General features: G+C 34.2%; 2 protein-coding genes across 2 annotated transcripts; one reads left to right on the forward strand and one right to left on the reverse strand.

Moving 5' to 3' along the window:
* Positions 1-241: 241 nt before the first annotated feature.
* LOC110721900 (serine carboxypeptidase II-2-like) lies at positions 242-8,337 on the forward strand. Its single transcript, XM_021901131.1, has 10 exons — positions 242-646; positions 1,201-1,308; positions 2,735-2,830; positions 2,928-3,020; positions 3,521-3,606; positions 3,702-3,962; positions 4,983-5,113; positions 5,931-6,026; positions 7,173-7,278; positions 7,853-8,337. The coding sequence occupies exons 1-10, from the start codon at positions 361-363 to the stop codon at positions 8,012-8,014; spliced, it is 1,425 nt and encodes a 474-aa protein (XP_021756823.1). The 5' UTR covers positions 242-360; the 3' UTR covers positions 8,015-8,337.
* Positions 8,338-8,732: 395 nt separating this feature from the next.
* On the reverse strand, positions 8,733-11,217 carry LOC110721899 (subtilisin-like protease SBT1.9). Its single transcript, XM_021901130.1, has one exon. The coding sequence runs from the start codon at positions 11,172-11,174 to the stop codon at positions 8,838-8,840; it is 2,337 nt and encodes a 778-aa protein (XP_021756822.1). The 5' UTR covers positions 11,175-11,217; the 3' UTR covers positions 8,733-8,837.
* Positions 11,218-16,844: the final 5,627 nt, after the last annotated feature.

A 16,844-nucleotide genomic window follows, 5' to 3' on the forward strand; every position in this document is an offset into this window, starting at 1 on the left:
GATCTCCAGGTTGATTCATGTTCGGGTTCGGATCTCAAATATTCAGGTTAGCTCGGGTCTAGGGTTGGTTTCAGGTCAGGTCATATCGGATTCAGGTCATATTTTTTTGATTTCAAACAAGTCAGTTAATAATGGAGTTCGGGTAAATTTTTCGGATCGGGTCCGTTTCTAACAGCTCTACGTACATTATTGTAAAGATTAAAAAAGACTTCATTATCTAAATAGTCCCACACTCCCACCAACCATAAATCACTAAACAATTGCCCACGCCGTCTATGCCTAATATTTAGCCCAAAAATCTTGGAAGAAATTAAAATTAAGCACTCATTTTGAACATATTAACCAAAAATCAAAAAAAATATGAGAGATTTCAGTCAAATTTTCTCTCTTTTTCTTCACTTACTCATTTTCACTCTAAATTCCCGACTGGGTATTTGCAGTTTTCAAAGTTCATCCTTGGACCCACTTACCCAACAAAATTTAGACAGAATTTATTATCTTCCTGGCCAGAATTTTGATGTGGGGTTTTCACAATTTTCTGGGTATATAACTGTTAATGAAGAATATGGAAGAGCACTCTTTTATTGGTTCATTGAAGCTGTTGAAGATCCTTCTTCAAAACCTCTCCTTTTGTGGCTTAATGGAGGTTCAATCTTGTTTTTACCCTTCTTTTATTTGATTTTATTTTGACTTTGGTGTATCGGGGATGGGAAAGGGTAATGATGTAGACGGGATTCGATCACTGGTTATGAGTATCACTTTGGATGACTTTAGCTAATTAATCTAGTTGACATTGACTTTGATTTTATTTGTTCTTGCTGAAATATACTGGTTATGATACCGAATTTATATTTTGATTGAAATGATTGTCATTTAATATAGTACGAGTGGCTGTCTTTTGGATTGCATTTTACTCTTGAAATGTGATCATTCAAGAATTTGAGTTGATGGCTGTTTGTTCTTGCTGATACAGATCGAAATTGGTGGATTTTTGAACTTTTTTTTTTTTTTTTTTTTTTTTTTTTTTGTAAATATAATTAGAATTTAGGTATGTTCATAAATTTGTTTGTTTTTTTAATTGAAATGAGTAGCATTTACTATAGCTGTGTTTTGGATTGCATTTTACTTTGAAATGGTGTTTTTTTAGCAAGTTGATGCTTTATGGATTGGGGGATTTGAGTTAATGGTTGTTTCGTGTAGGGCCCGGATGTTCATCCATTGCCTATGGGGAAGCAGAAGAGCTGGGTCCATTTCACATTGAGAAAGATGGGAAAACACTTTATATGAATCCTCACTCCTGGAACAAAGGTATGCAATACTTTTATGGATTTGCCAATGAATTCAATACTGCTCTTAGATCTTTATGTAATTGTATGGTTGAACTCTCTTTCTACCATTGACTCAAATGCTCAAGTTTCTTCATTTCCTCTAATATTGGACCATGAAGCAGGAGTTCGAATGGATGAAAGAAAGTAGGAAAGTAAATACTTTGTATATGATATAAAAGGTTTTGATTTGGAATTAGAATTCAGTATATAACTTCAATGAACGAAGAGCTGATTGAGGGTTACCGACTATATGCTTCGAAATGTTAAAATTAAAACTATCTGCTGTTGATATGGATAATTTGGGAACTACACATGTCTCACAACAGCTTTTTTTAATTCATCCTGATAGAGTATAAAGCTTCTAGTGTCTCATCTTATCCTTCGGGTTTGACATGGTTTGATGTGACATTAAATCCATTGTATTAGCTTTTCTGGACTTAAGTTTTTCACCAGAGAGATCACACAAGAATTCTAACTCAGTAAAAAAAATGATAACAGTCAGCAAAAACTATTCAAGATCTAAATCAACTCATTAAATTCATTTCTCACCATAGACTCATAGAGAATACATTTGTCAATCTTGACTGAAAATTAAAGTGATATAATCTATATTTTTGAATTTTGAGTGGCAAAGTTTGACACAACAGCTTGTATCGTTTGGCTATGTTTTACGAAGTACTTTTTTATGCAAAATAAGATCTTTAGTTTGGAGGAATAACTGACCTGCATAAAGCAAATTTCCCCCCATTTTCTTAACTTAACCCCCCCCCCCCTCTTTCTTCTTTTTAATCATTTTGAATTATCCAATCTTTCGGGTACTTCTCTATTAAGTCCAAACTAATTTCTTAGAAAGACCTAACAAAGACAAGGACATATTTTCCTGGTCTCTAGAAGTTCTTCCAGTTTTGACTTTTGTTTGTGTGATAATCACTGTGAGAAGAACTTTTAGAGACAAAGGGAATATCTTATTAGGACTATAATGGGTTGAGTGAACTTGTGATTCTTCATGTCAAATTTATCATATTTAGTTTCTTCTTGAAATCATTGTGGTCCTGAGTGGTCAAAAAAATCAGCAGCAAACAAGTTAGAGAATATGTTTCATTTCCAAATATGCTTTTTACATCTTGTCCTATGTCTAGCAATTGGTTCTGCGGGGTAACTGCCATGTATTTCATTCAACATTAATAAAGAGATCAAGATTGATAATGATGGGCCTAAAGGACACCTATTGCATCTGTAAATATATTGATTAAGCTGTAAACAAGTTCAATTTGTTTGTGTTCTTCTTAAAATTCTAATGGCCCGATTCGTTAATGTTAAATGTATGATCATTCGGAACAGGTACGGTCTTGTGCTATTTAGATCTTGAAGGGGGCTCTTTTTAAAATCATTTGCTTTTTATGCAGTTGCCAATATTTTATTTCTGGATTTTCCTGCTGGTGTTGGCTTTTCATATTCCAACACTACATCTGATTTGCTATCTCATGGAGACAAAAGAACAGGTATTACTCTGCTTTTAACATATACGACGTGGACTTTTATATATTTTAAAAAATAGAATCATTTATGGCTGTAGACTGTTCTTTCTATGGATTTCAGCTCAGGACTCCTTGAAGTTTCTGCTGGAGTGGTTCGAACGGTTCCCACACTATAAGGGGAGAGAATTTTACATTTCAGGAGAGAGCTATGGAGGTATTCCTTAAAATATTTGTTTTGCATTGGATTAGTTATTTATTTGTTTTTTCAAAATATTTTGTGTTTCTTTTTCATTCCAAATTTGTATAAATACGCTTGGCAAGTTCCTGCAATGCTTTAGGAGCCCCCTTTCTCATACAGAGGAGAGATTCTTCTTTAGGCTATCTAGATTCTGGATGTTGTGTTTAGTGCTGCGATTTTTTGACGTGTAGCTAGGTAATTTTCAGTGACTCAAAATAAGTATAACTAAATGGCTTATATCAACTATATATTATCTTACAAGCTTAAGGTTACATTTGTGGTCAGACCAATGTCATAAGCGGCTTTTCGCGTAGTTGTGCTTGTTAACAGTATACTTTCATACTGTTAGGAAAGACAGAGGTTCAAATGGTCGTTTAGGTATAGTTTAGATCATATATTAGACAAATTTAGAAAATTGGTGCTTGCAGTTTTCCCTTCACCTTTTATTGCAGAGAATGATGTTGTATGTTTTACAGGACATTATGTGCCCCAGCTCAGCCAAGCAATTGTAAGGCACAACTTGGCAAATAACAAGAAAACGATTAATCTGAAGGGTTATATGGTATGTTTTCCTCTCATGCTAGAAACACAAGCTATCTTTGGCTGTCTGCAGAACAACAGAATACTTAACTATCTTTTTATTTGTATGCGTTTTAGGTTGGAAATGCCCTGACTGATGATTTCTATGACCACCTTGGCGTTTTCCAATTTATGTGGTCATCTGGATTAATCTCTGATGAAACATACAAGCTGCTTAACGTATTCTGCGACTTTGAATCATTTGTACACTCATCAGACAAGTGCAATGAAATACTAGATATTGCTAGCAATGAACTTGGAAACATTGACCCATATAGCATCTATACCCCCTCTTGTACTGCAAACTCTTCGTTGCCTAACAAGCTACTGAAAAGACTGGTAAGTGCCAAGTGGTATTTCGGCAGTTATTTTAATCTCGCAACATTTTTTGTTTGTAAAGTTAGCATGTTAGAATTTTAATTATTTATCTAATTAATGCAAAGCTACATACTTCCTTCGTCCTTGAATAAAAGCCCCATTTATCTCCAAATTCTTGCCCCTATTCAAAAGTCCCATTCGGCCATTCCTAATTCGGGTGGGCCCCATTATCCATTTTAATTACTTCTAACCAAGAAACCCCTCTAACCCCACTATTTTTTGCTTACTTCCTCTAGAAACAATAAACTATTCCCACTACCTTCCTTTTATACTCGTATTCAATTTTAATCAACAACACCCCACTAACATTCGTCTCCTAAAATTGTGTGCCAGGAGAAATGGGGCTTTTATTTAGGGACGGGGGAGTATTAATTGATGGGAGGTTGGCCTTCAGTACTTGGACTAAATGGGAATAATAACTTAACATTATGCATCCAACTTGTATCTTCCCTGAACTATTTAAGTATTGACCTTCTAAGATTAGAGTATTTTGTGACTTTGGACTAGAGCTGACACAATTTCAGCTAAGACCTTGTTTTCTGTATTGGCTTTTCAGTTGTGTGAAACTTGCTCTCTCTCTCTCTCTCTATATATACTGGCTGTGCTCATTAATTATCATCTTGCAGCTTAGAGATCTGATAATTTGAGCTAGTTGTGCATGCCTTATTGATTAACAAAATTGTTGTTAGCTTCCGTTCCAATAGTATATTCAATCATATCACATTGATTATCCTACTTTCTGATTTGGGGAGTTCAAATTGACTGTCTTATATGTCCACTCTTTGACTGTGCAACTAATGGACTACTTTATTAGAAAATGTGCCTACTTATTCTTTTTCCACTTTTCTTGCTTTATATGAAATGTCAACTAAGGTAAATACTCTAATATGGAGGGAATAATTTCAAGTTTTATAAATCTAAAAGTTCATCCCTGTTGAATATCTTTGTTGATTATTCATGATTGGGAATGTTATTTGCTAGATTGGTCACATCAATGAAGCATATGATCCATGTAGTGAGAAGCATTCAGTTGTATACTTCAACAATCCAGAAGTTCAGCAAGCACTACATGTTAATCCCAAGTTTGCTCCTAAGAAATGGGAAACATGCAGGTAATTCTCCAGAAATAGGCAATTGACCATTTTGTCAGATCAAATATTATAAGCATGGTTTAGCAGGAATTTTTTAGTGGCCACCTATGTGCATGATAATCTGGCTAACCTGGATTTCCGCTCCTAATACAGGGTATTCTGAGCAGATGATTTTCATTGCTTAAACTGTTGCTCATGAAAAGATATTTGTGACATAACTTGATCACAATTTTTTGGAAACCGGGGCTGTTTGAGTACTAAAATGGGTTTGATTGGAAATAAAAATTAATCTCACATTGCTTCTAGCTCTTGTGCATTTGTTTCCCTCAAATATAAAGCTCATGTATATTTGTATGCATTAATTTATAGTGTGATAATTTTTGTGCTATATCCAGTTTGTTCTGGAAACTATATCATATGTATGCTTTATGCATCCTTCAGGTTTTCTCATTTCCAATATTCGTTATATGATAACGTGGCAGTCTTTAGATAGTATCCTGACACTTTGAACTTTTGACGTTTTTTAGCTAATAATTCTGCCTTGAAGCTATAACACTGATATCCAGAACAAAAATTATATTTTCCAATGATTTTCTCTTGATTATCTTCGTTCGTATTCTCCATCCCATTATAGAGTTTCTAGTTGACTTTGACATGATTTTAGCTTTCGACGTCCCAGAACAGTAACAAGGTACTTTATTGTGGGGTGGAGGGAGTAGATATCTGCTGACTGCTGTTGTATTGTTGTGCTTGTACCCTGCATTCCTATACATCTACATACTACCAATTGCAATTTAATGCCACTCAATATACTTTTTTCCTTCTTTATGTCTTGCAGTGAAACGATAAATACCAACTGGAAAGATTCATCGAGCTCAGTCCTTGACATATATCACGAGCTTATAAATGCAGGACTTCGAATTTGGATTTTCAGGTTTTAATCAGCAGACTCTATCTTATCCTATATTTGGCTCTGTTTTTTTCTTTGTGTATGTGTGTGTGTGTGTGTTGTTTGGGGGTGGGGGGGGGGGGGGTGGAAGATCATTGAGTTCAGTCCTTGACATATATCATATATCACAAGTTTATGGATGCGGGACTTTGAATTTGGATTTTCAGGTTTTAATTAGCACACACTATCTTATCCCTTATTTAATCCTGTATTTTTGTGTGTTGTTTTTTTTTTTTTTTTTGGGGGTGGGGAAAGAGATCGGAAGATCATGAAACCATTTTTTGATGGGTTTATTCTAAGTGTCAAAAAGTAAGAATATACTCCCTCTGTCCACAAATAATGTTCTTGTATCTCCTTTTAGGACGTCCACAAAAAAATCTTCTTGATGCTTAAAATTGAAAATTTTCATACTTAACCCATGTGAAGTAGACTCCTCCATTAACTCTCTTTCTCTCACAGTCTCACCCCACCCTACTAAATTCCTTAATAAGGGTGCCAAAGCCTTGCAGGAAGATTTTTCATGGAAAGACGGTGTATTATTATTTGTTAACATGGCTTTTGATCTATTGTTGAGCATCATTTCAATTTTTTTTCATTATAATTGAGTTTCCCATCATATTAGAAAATTGTTGATATTTTGTTTGTAAAAGTTCAGAAACTGACACGTACTTCGTTGCACATAACACTCGTGATTGGACTTAAGTCTGGAATATGTTAAGTTGATGTTATAATTAGGATTTGGGTGCACATATATATTGGTGATATGTGCACATGAACTCCTTCATAATGACAGCCAATTGACTGGCAGGCTCGGTGCATGAGCTTGTTTGGTGTAATTGAACCAGTGACCATCAAGACTAAATCTCACACAAGGAAGGGTTTTAGTGGCAGTGGTCAAATTAGGACAACACCATTCAGTCTTTTTGTTACAGCATATGTTACTATCAAAGGGCTGGTTTTGCCTAGCTAGGGTAATTTCTTATGTCGATTTTGTGGTTTGCATTTTTTTTTTCTTTTCTGTATAGCTCCATCTGCATTCTAGGCATGTTGATTTTGATTGTATTTTTGTTGACATGAAATAATCTCCAATGAAAAGCAAATAATATAGCTTCTTTTTTTTACTCAATGCAGTGGTGACACTGATGCTGTAATTCCCGTCACATCAACAAGATACAGTATAGATGCTCTTAAACTTCCAACTGTTAAGCCTTGGCGTGCCTGGTATGATGACGGACAGGTAATTTACTATACTTACTGTAGAAGCTAAGACTAGTTTCCTATATTATATCCTCATTTTTACTGTCAGCTTTCTCTTATTACTCTTACCAAAACTGGTTACGGATTCCTTAAGTCTAATTTATGCTATGATGCATAAGCTATACTTGAATTTGCATTTATGTTTTGTGCATATACTTATTCGAGACTAATACAATTGTCATTTACTCATTTATTTTCTTATCTTTCCATTTCAAAAAAAAACTGCTCCTAAGATAGAACTTGTTATCAACTCATATTTTACTTTTGACTTTTGACAACTTGCATTCTTATAAGTTTAAATTTTTCATCATATGCTGTTCTGATACAGAACTAATGGAATAATTGTTTGAATCTCGCTAAATATAGGCTTTTGGGAAGGAAATACTGCCTTTTACTTAGCTCAGTTTCTTAGCGTTTAAAATACCTTTCAGATTTTTTGCTTAAAATTCATCATCCTAGCTTGAGTTTTTGACTGATTGTTTTCATGGAATTTATGTCCTCCAATTTATACCCCTTTCAGATTTTCTCATTTGGTTTTTCCATGACTCAAACAGGTTGGGGGATGGACACAAGAATACAAAGGCCTTACATTTGTGGTGGTGAGGGGAGCTGGCCATGAAGTCCCTCTACATCGATCTAAGCTTTCCCTTACGCTGGCCAAGTCCTTCTTGGCTGGTGAATCGATGCCAGCACTGCATCAAGTCAGTGATTCTTAAGCACAGCATTCTGTAGGAGTAACTTTTACGGGTTATTATGATCAGAAAGGATCTTAACTCTAAATTGTCTTTCCTTTTCTTAAAACCCTTATTCACATGCACTCTAAATCTAATTTATACCCTCAAGCGGGGGAAGAAAGTTCCAATAATCATATTGAATAATAATTCACCCGCATCTGTCAATGACACTGAATTTATGTATGCAAGTGTTTAATCAAAGCACCAAGTGGGAAACTCACCTTGTGACTTTGAGGTCATAAGTTCGAGTCCTACCAACTACAAAAAAGTGTTTAATCAAAGCCTATTTTGCTGCTGATTGTGTAGATGTTGGAGTTCTACTTGATTTTATGCCGTTAATCTCTGCTTTACCTTGTATTCTTATTTCAGAGAGAAGCTGGGCATATTGCTGAACTTGATTTCTCTTATGAGCCTTATTCTTCTACGGGACTTAATTAATTCTTATGGGATAGCTTCCGATGCCTCCCAATGAAGACCCATAACCAGCAACTGCCAAAGCACCTATAGGGGGCATTATTCACCCAGTACAATCTCAAGCAAGGAAATAAAGTCTTTGCATCAAAGTATCGTTGTCGGTATTGCTTGCTTGAATGCTTGCTGGCTGCTAAAACGATTCGAAAAAATCTGTTTCAGTAATCAAAGCAATTTAGCTTTGATCATAAAATCAAGGAAATATGATTAAAGTATGATAGAAGAGGGATCCTGTAAAGCCAAGTGTGCTAATATCTCATAAATTACAATTTTATGGGTATAATATGCCTCTCAATATTTGGCTGAACTACTAGTTTTATTTAGGACACAAATATCAGACAGGGGGGTTAAAGTACACTGTAGGGGATATAACAATGGGACTCCTTACTCTATGCTGTCCATGATTTTCCATCCAAACCAGCGAACCGTAAGTATTTCTTAACTCATCAACACTCTTGTACTTGATGGTCATAGTATAGCTCTGCTTCTCATATTGTCTCTTAAACACCAATGTTCTCGGGTACACCCTCACTTGAGCTCCCTTAGGTGCGGTTATCAGTGCCTTGTATGTTGTCATACCATATCTTCCTACATTCGTTACCGTCCTATGAAAAGTCATAGTAGCAGTTTTAGTGTCGCTTTCATAGTAAGCAATGAAGGATGGGTAATTGAGGTCGTTTGATGGGGTTAAGCAGTGGTGTTTGTTTGATCTTACGATGCTCATCATTTGGTTTCTTGTAAAATTCACAGAACAAAGGAGGTTTATGTAGTCTTGTGGTGCCAAGTCGTAGACTAACCCTGGGTCAAGTGCACGGTTAGGATCAATCTGTCCTGAACCCATGGCTAATGGGGAAGCAGGTGCAAGGTCGAAACCATTGTCCTTGATAGCACTGCGAGTGTTATCAAGCGGGTCTGCTGTTGTCATAATTGCAGACCTGATAGCAGCAGGCGTCCAATCTGGGTGTGCTGCCTTCAGAAGGGCGGCCACTCCTGAAGCGTGTGGACACGCCATTGATGTTCCTGAGATCAGAGCATAGTCATTTGACAGTACTATTTTATCACCAATCCTAGCAACCTCAATGTTCGGAACATAAGCTGCCAGTATTTGTGTTCCGGGGGCCATAACATCCGGCTTCAGTACACTCTGACAATTCCTAGACGGCCCCCTAGAGGTGTAGGACGCGGCAACTGGTGCAGGCTTCAACCCAACAAACGTTTGCTGGAATTGCATGCTCACCCAAGTATTATTCTTGTGTGATTTCGCGTATTTTACAATGGTTTGGCCCTCCTTGGGGCCGACGACAATCCCAGGCCATGACACTTCCCCTGCCTCATAGACCAGAGGATCTTTGGAGATGAATATAGCACCAGCTACTTTAGAGTTAGAAACTTGGTATATTTGATTAAATACCATGCCAGATTTACCAGTATCATCACAAATGATTATTTCATTAGTAGCTACTTTTGTCAAGTAATCAGAAGAGTTGCACATTGCTAGTTGTTGCTCGTATCGCAACCAGACCTTTTGAATGACAGCACTAGCTGGGAATAAGGTCCAGCCTACTATTTCCCGGCCATTTCCGAGCAGCAAAGTCCCGGAAAATTGTCTGTCGACGTTGCTTGCAGCAACTGTCATGGACCAGGGAATGTCGTTGTGGACCGAAGCATATGCCGGGCCTTTATTTCCTGCTGAAGAGGACACAAACACGCCTCGCTCCATAGCAGCAAACGAGCCTATTGCCACAGGATTTTTGTACAAGGCTAGATCATGGAATCCTAGAGATATGGAGATGACATCAACACCGTCTGCAATGGCTTGGTCCATGGCAGCAAGCACGTCCGAGGTGAGGCAAAGGCCGTCGTCCCATACCACCTTATAGATAGCCACTCTAGCACGAGGAGCCACCCCTCTAGCTGTACCTCTTGCATAGCCGAAGAAGGACACATCATCAACGTAGTTTCCTACGGCTGTTGACGATGTGTGGGTGCCATGACCGTCGTTGTCCCTAGCCGAGTTCACCTTGGGCTTAAGTTTAGGCTTCGAGGCTATAACACCCTTGTTAAAGTATCTAGCCCCTATCAACTTGTTATTACACATGGATGTGTTGAAATTTTGTCCTCCCTCACACGCACCCTTCCACCTGGATGACACTGGGGTCATCCCGGCATCATTAAAGCTTCGGCTCTCAGGCCAAACCCCGGTGTCTATGACCCCAACAATAACGTCGTGGCCATAGTTTGAGGCCGGCCAAAGACCGGTACGTGAGTTGAGAGAAAGAAAGTCAATAGTCCTAGTGGTGTCAAGTGTAGCTCTAGCCTCTTTATAAGCTGATACAAAAGCTGGATGTTTTTCAAGCTTTTGAAGCTCATTTTGGGATAACAATGCACTAAACCCATGTAAGGCATTATCGTAACTATAAAGGACACTAGGTGAAGAATAAGAAGTGGGTGATTCATAGCTATCAGGCGTCGTGGCCGAGGCGAGGGACTCTACGGTGGAGGTGTACCAATGATGGTGGCTAGTGAAAACATTAGGCATGAGGGACTTATTCATGTGGATGATGTAAGTTGATCTTTGGTGATTATCTCCATTAGAAGAGTGGATAAGTTGACTTATTAGTAAGAAAATAATTATGTTTAGAGTAGACATTAGTCTATTGAAAATATACATGGATTTTTATGCTGTACTATATGGTATGGAAAGGATATAATGCAAATATTAAATTTTTGGTTGGTTTATATAGATTGTTGGAAGGTAAAGAGTTTATAGTCAAATGGGGTCAATACTTTTTAATTATGAAGTAATTAATCATATTATTAATAAAATAAATGGGACATATTTTTGGAAATATGATGTAAGACGAAATAAAGGTAATATATGGACTTGTAAGTTTTCCACATAAATGATACATCAAGCCATCAAGGTGGAAACTTTCTCTAGTAAATTATTACACTACTTTATAGAAATTAAAAATTCTTAATGATATTGATTTTTCAGGTGATTACAATGAGATCATTGAGGAAAGTGAATTTTTTTAATCATTTTTTTTTTGTGGTAGAGTTAATGTTTTGAATAGGATTGGGCCTTTGAGATGTCGTACTCGCTTTGATCTGTTACCATAAAATTACAACAGTTTGACTTTTATATTGTTTATACAACTTTCGTTAACAGTTATTTGCAACGATGGGACATTTTTCCTCTCTACTTTATGTCAAATCGTTGCAAATAACTGTTAACGGAGGTAGTATATTCATTTTAATTATCATAATAATGGTCATAATTGACCGTTATCAAATGCGATGATAATCATATTGTTATAATTTTTTAAATACAAATGAAGTATTACAGATAATATCATAAAATTCCAAGTTTAATTATTAATTTTAAATTTAGCTTATTTTTTGAGATAAGCATTCTAATTTTTTGTTAATTTGATTAGGATCCATTTGAGACAAATTTTTTTTCATTGTAATTTCGAAACATAAGCATAGGATCCTCAGTGATGTGTATATAAAAATTTATAATGTGTGAATGCCAATCAATTATCTTAATTAATTGATTAGAATATTCGGGGTGATATTCATGATATATTATCGAATCCCGGCCCATCTACATCATACGTGATATGTGCTTTTATGACTATACATTGTAAGTTTATAATATGAAAAAGGAAGATGAAGATAGATGATATGATTATGCTAGTATATTTAATAGGATTTATGAGGATAGGAATGTTCATAAATCTTAAAGATATACTACCATGCATAATCGTAAATATCTTAACATAAATAATAATATTAAATATATTATTCTCCTAATAATATCAAAAATATATTACACATATACTACTATATATTTATGAATTTTGAGAGTAAGGGATAACTCAAGTGGTTAGAGCTTTAATTTCCTCCCGGTCTTAGTAGATCTGAGATCGATTCTCACCCCGCTCTTATGACTCTATAAACACCATGATAAATTTTTTTTATTAAGATATTATTTAGTAAAATATCTTTAGTAAATATATCTTATTTAATTTAAAGATGATTATAGCAAATGCAAGAACCGTGCCTTGTGATAAAAAAAAGAAATGAAATTGTGCTAATTATGGTAGTATACCATGAATTTAACTTTGTATTACCAACCCACTTAGTTATGGTATGATAATAGTAATAGAGGACCACTAAACAACTTATCAACTGTTTCTGGAAGTTCACATTTCACCTAAGACCTAATAATGACTTAATTAAAAGTATGTTACTTTCACATTGTAATTGATTAAAGAAATTAGACTTATACTGGTCCAAGTTTGAAAATCTTGATCAAATGTGTTTACTAATCTGCATAGTGTGTTTATATAAAACTAGTTTAAGCCTCGTACAATGCACGTATAATGTACGGATTCATAATACTAAGATTTATTAACAATGATATAGTTCATTGAAATGGAGTTCATTGAAATTAAATGACTTTTCTAACTTTTTTTTATTAAAAAAAATGTAATTCTTTTAATGTCTACCTTTAAATTCTTACGTGTTACATATGTATATATTAAAAAAATTATTCAAAGAATTTTAGATTTTTTCTAATAGAAATTTCTACAAAAAATATAAATAGAATTTTGAAGGGAAAATTTTTCACAAATATGTCAAGTGTCCTATCCGATGATTACTTTAGTATATAGTATAGATATAGATGTGATAGATGTATATTTGAATTATTAACTTTTTATAAATTTATGTAAATGCATAACTAAGGCTGTCTGTATGAAAAAACATACTTGAGCGTTAAATTATCTAAACATTTTATCTAGACTTGTCCAAAAAAATATTTGTTTGAAAACTATTTTGTGTGCGACTTTGTTATAACTAATCGGTTCAACTTATATGAAACTATTTTAAATTAAATATAACTTTTATTTTCTTAAAAAAGTTAAAATAAAATAAAGCAGGCAGACCGAGTGGTAGTAAAATTTCTTTTGGAGACTATATGGTTGCGCCCATTGTTTTTGTAGTATTATACTTTTTCCGCTCCCAAATACTCACAATAATAACAAGCTAAGAGACAATTTGATACTTTGCATAGTATAGATGAGACAATAAGGGGGGTTATGAGCATTTGCAAGGTGGGCAATCGCATAGGTCTCTGCATGAAAGAGGCCCAAAATTTTGGTGGGTATATTTTATTAATAAAAGATAATCAAGCGGTACTTACAAAAATATAAAATTCTAACATAAGTAGATAACACCTTATAACTAATTATATCGCAGATTTGATTAACGATTATCTTAATTAAAAAAAATAAAATAAAATCATCTGAAGCAATACAATATGTGAATTAGCACTAACTCGACTTGAAATCGTTAAGTGCATAATCGATCATTTTGGATGAAAATACTCATATTGTCCTCTAGATACTTGTGGAGATTACAAAACCCTAGATCTTCAATACACGCCAAACGAACAAACACAATAATTAAATACCTTAGAAAAACCACCATCTCAGGGATGGGATATATTTATTGAAAGCAATAAAAAATGTTTTTGGGGTTTACCACCGGTAAGAACACCAATAGAAGCCCCTACAAAGATTTACAACTGAGACCAAGAATAAAAGAGATGAAAGAGAAAAGGGAGAAGAAGGAAGGAAAACCTTCAAAAAAGTCAGAATAAACCAACAATAGGGGCTAGAAAAAACCCTCCCAAGGGAGAAATTAAGCCTAACAAAGTCTTTCTCTCTCTCTCTCTCTTTTTTTTTTAATTTTTTTTTATACTATGTTAAAAGAAAATTGTTGATAATGATTTAATCTTTAAATTTTATCATAAATTGATAATCTAGTAAAGATTTTTGTACTTAAAAATCGTATATGAATTGAATCAAGGGCTCAATTTTACAGAATTGCACCGAACCATCGTTAATATTAGCATTTGTAGCACCGTCTCTGAACATAGGATATTAAATACAGTCTATTTAGCACACTTACGTTGAAATAATTATTACAAGTCTAACCTTTTAAATTTGCATTACATATATGTAGGGTTTTACACTTTTAATTTGATCGCACTAGTGTAGTGGCCCATGAAGAAGATTTGAGTGAAGGCTTAATACATCAAGTTTTGAGTGCTCCAAAGTTAATACTCCAATATTGATCAATATTGTCACGGTTTAAAATGCATGCTGATCTATGTATAATGGAGGTTGTTTTCAATTTGAAAATATTAGCAAATGTCATTTTAATTAACCAATACAATAAATCTAATACATGCAATAACTATTAACACACAATAAAAAGTTTTTATCACTAAAAAGAAATTATTGACACCCTTTAAGAAATTGGCACCCTTTGAGAGGTCCAAATCATGATTATTACCTACATATATAGATTCTGGCTAAACATGAATACTAAAATTATACTAGTATAAATTATTTAATGTTATTATTACTAGGAGTCAAATATTCTTTGGAGTTCATGAGGAGGTATGTACAAGCAATGTTAATATTAATAATGTACTTTATTTTACATCAAGTTTATTGTTTATGTTAAGTTTGTGGAGATGGTTAGACTTGGAGGAGTGTTTAGAGAAGAGAACGGCCATGGATTTGATAGCACGATCATTTAGGTTTAGAACCATATAAATATGGTCTATTGAGCCGATGATATACTTTTCTGTGTAGTTCTAGTATTAATTAGAGGTTAATTGGTTAAAGAATCCTAAGAGAACGTATTCGTGTTTAGGCTTAGATTGAGAGATTTTGAGAGCCTATTATATATCACCATCTCACACATTAATTAAAGTCCTAGTGCATATTTCCCAGTTTTTATTCATATATAGTAAAAAAGATTTTCCACATAAAATTCTTTTGTTCTTTGCTGTTTGTTATATATATTTTTTTTTATTATTGCACCCTATAAGTTTGGCACAATAATTTTGATAGTGGGAAAAATGAAGAGAGAGAAAGGTAAAAATACAAAAGTTTCTATGTGATGTAACATAGACTAAATAATAAGTGTGAAAAAGTAAGGGTATGTTGGGTATTTGCAGTGTGAATAGAGATATTTTTTTGTCTTAAAATAAAAATGGTGAAATATTTGTGAAATTTCCTTAAAAGGCAAGTGGTGTAATAATAAAAGAACGAGGAAGTATATTATTTCCGCTTTTTAAAATGCACAATTGGTGAGCAACAAATTTTTCTAACAGTTTAATTTGCTGAATGACTCAATAATAAGTTTTCCAATTATCTTATTTTATATGTAGTACTTGTTATGGGATTTAAATAAAGTCACTTTAAAAATATACCAATTTTAAATTAATTAAAACTTCTTTGTAACAACTAAATTTGAACAAAGATAAGTAGTAATTTGAATTAAAATTATCTCTTCATCTTAAAAATTTAATTAAGCTCACCCTTAGCTTGGGTTGAAGGAATTGTCATGAACTGAACTTATGATGATTTGGAAGGTGATCTGATGTGTTTGAGACAAACAACTACTTAAGACATATCTCATCAACATCAATCAATTGCGGGACTATCTTGGCACTGACTTGCCCGTGTCCACCAATTTTTTCCACAACAATTTTGTGGATTTGTCTCACACAAATTATCTAATGTTACGTCGTCTTCTGCATACTAATAAATCATGATAAATGATAATAAATTTATAAGTACGGAGTATCTATGTTCATAATGCCAAATCCGTGGATTGAATTTTTCTTCTCGAAATTCCACATTTCGTAAGGGATCGACGATGTTAACAAAGTATTAATGAAAAAAAAGTATATATTTGGATAATTGAATCAAAGTATTTTCTAGATTATGATAATTAGCATAATACTGTTATAACAATACTTCATAATTCATACTACATATTTATTACCGTCTATCAAATGAGTTTCAACTTTTAGGCTTTTAGCCTACGATTCACCTGATATATAATTCATACTACATATTTATTAGCGTCTATGAAATGAGTTTTAACTTTTAAGCTTTAGCCTACAATCCACCTGATATCAGACGTTATAAAAGGAGCGTCACCCATGAGTTTCAAACTACAGTTGTCTATAACTCTATAGTAGTGCGCTGCACTGGCATTTAGGACTTAAGGAGCTCCGACAAAGGGGTAAAATATTGTACTTTACACTAGTAAAGCTGAAAAGGCTGGGCTTAACAAGCAATATTCATGCCATAAGGGTAGACCATAGAAACAATTACAACCAAAGATGATGTATATATACAAGATTAGATCTTAATAGAGTATAAAACATATTTTTGAACTTCAACCACCATTTTAAGCTTTTGGTTGAGTTGGTCCACTAACATTGTATCAGAGCCAGTGTGTCACA

The sequence above is a fragment of the Chenopodium quinoa genome, unplaced genomic scaffold (genome assembly GCF_001683475.1).
Source record: "Chenopodium quinoa cultivar QQ74 unplaced genomic scaffold, ASM168347v1, whole genome shotgun sequence".
Taxonomy (NCBI): Eukaryota; Viridiplantae; Streptophyta; class Magnoliopsida; order Caryophyllales; family Amaranthaceae; genus Chenopodium; species Chenopodium quinoa.

Bases quoted from the DNA above. Each gene is read 5' to 3' on its own strand.
- LOC110721899 (XM_021901130.1), bottom strand. From the start codon at position 11,174: ATGTATATTTTCAATAGACTAATGTCTACTCTAAACATAATTATTTTC.
- LOC110721900 (XM_021901131.1), top strand. From the start codon at position 361: ATGAGAGATTTCAGTCAAATTTTCTCTCTTTTTCTTCACTTACTCATT. The intron at 647-1,200 runs GTTCAATCTTGT...TGTTTCGTGTAG, and splicing joins CCTTTTGTGGCTTAATGGAG to GGCCCGGATGTTCATCCATT. The intron at 2,831-2,927 runs GTATTACTCTGC...TATGGATTTCAG, and splicing joins TCATGGAGACAAAAGAACAG to CTCAGGACTCCTTGAAGTTT.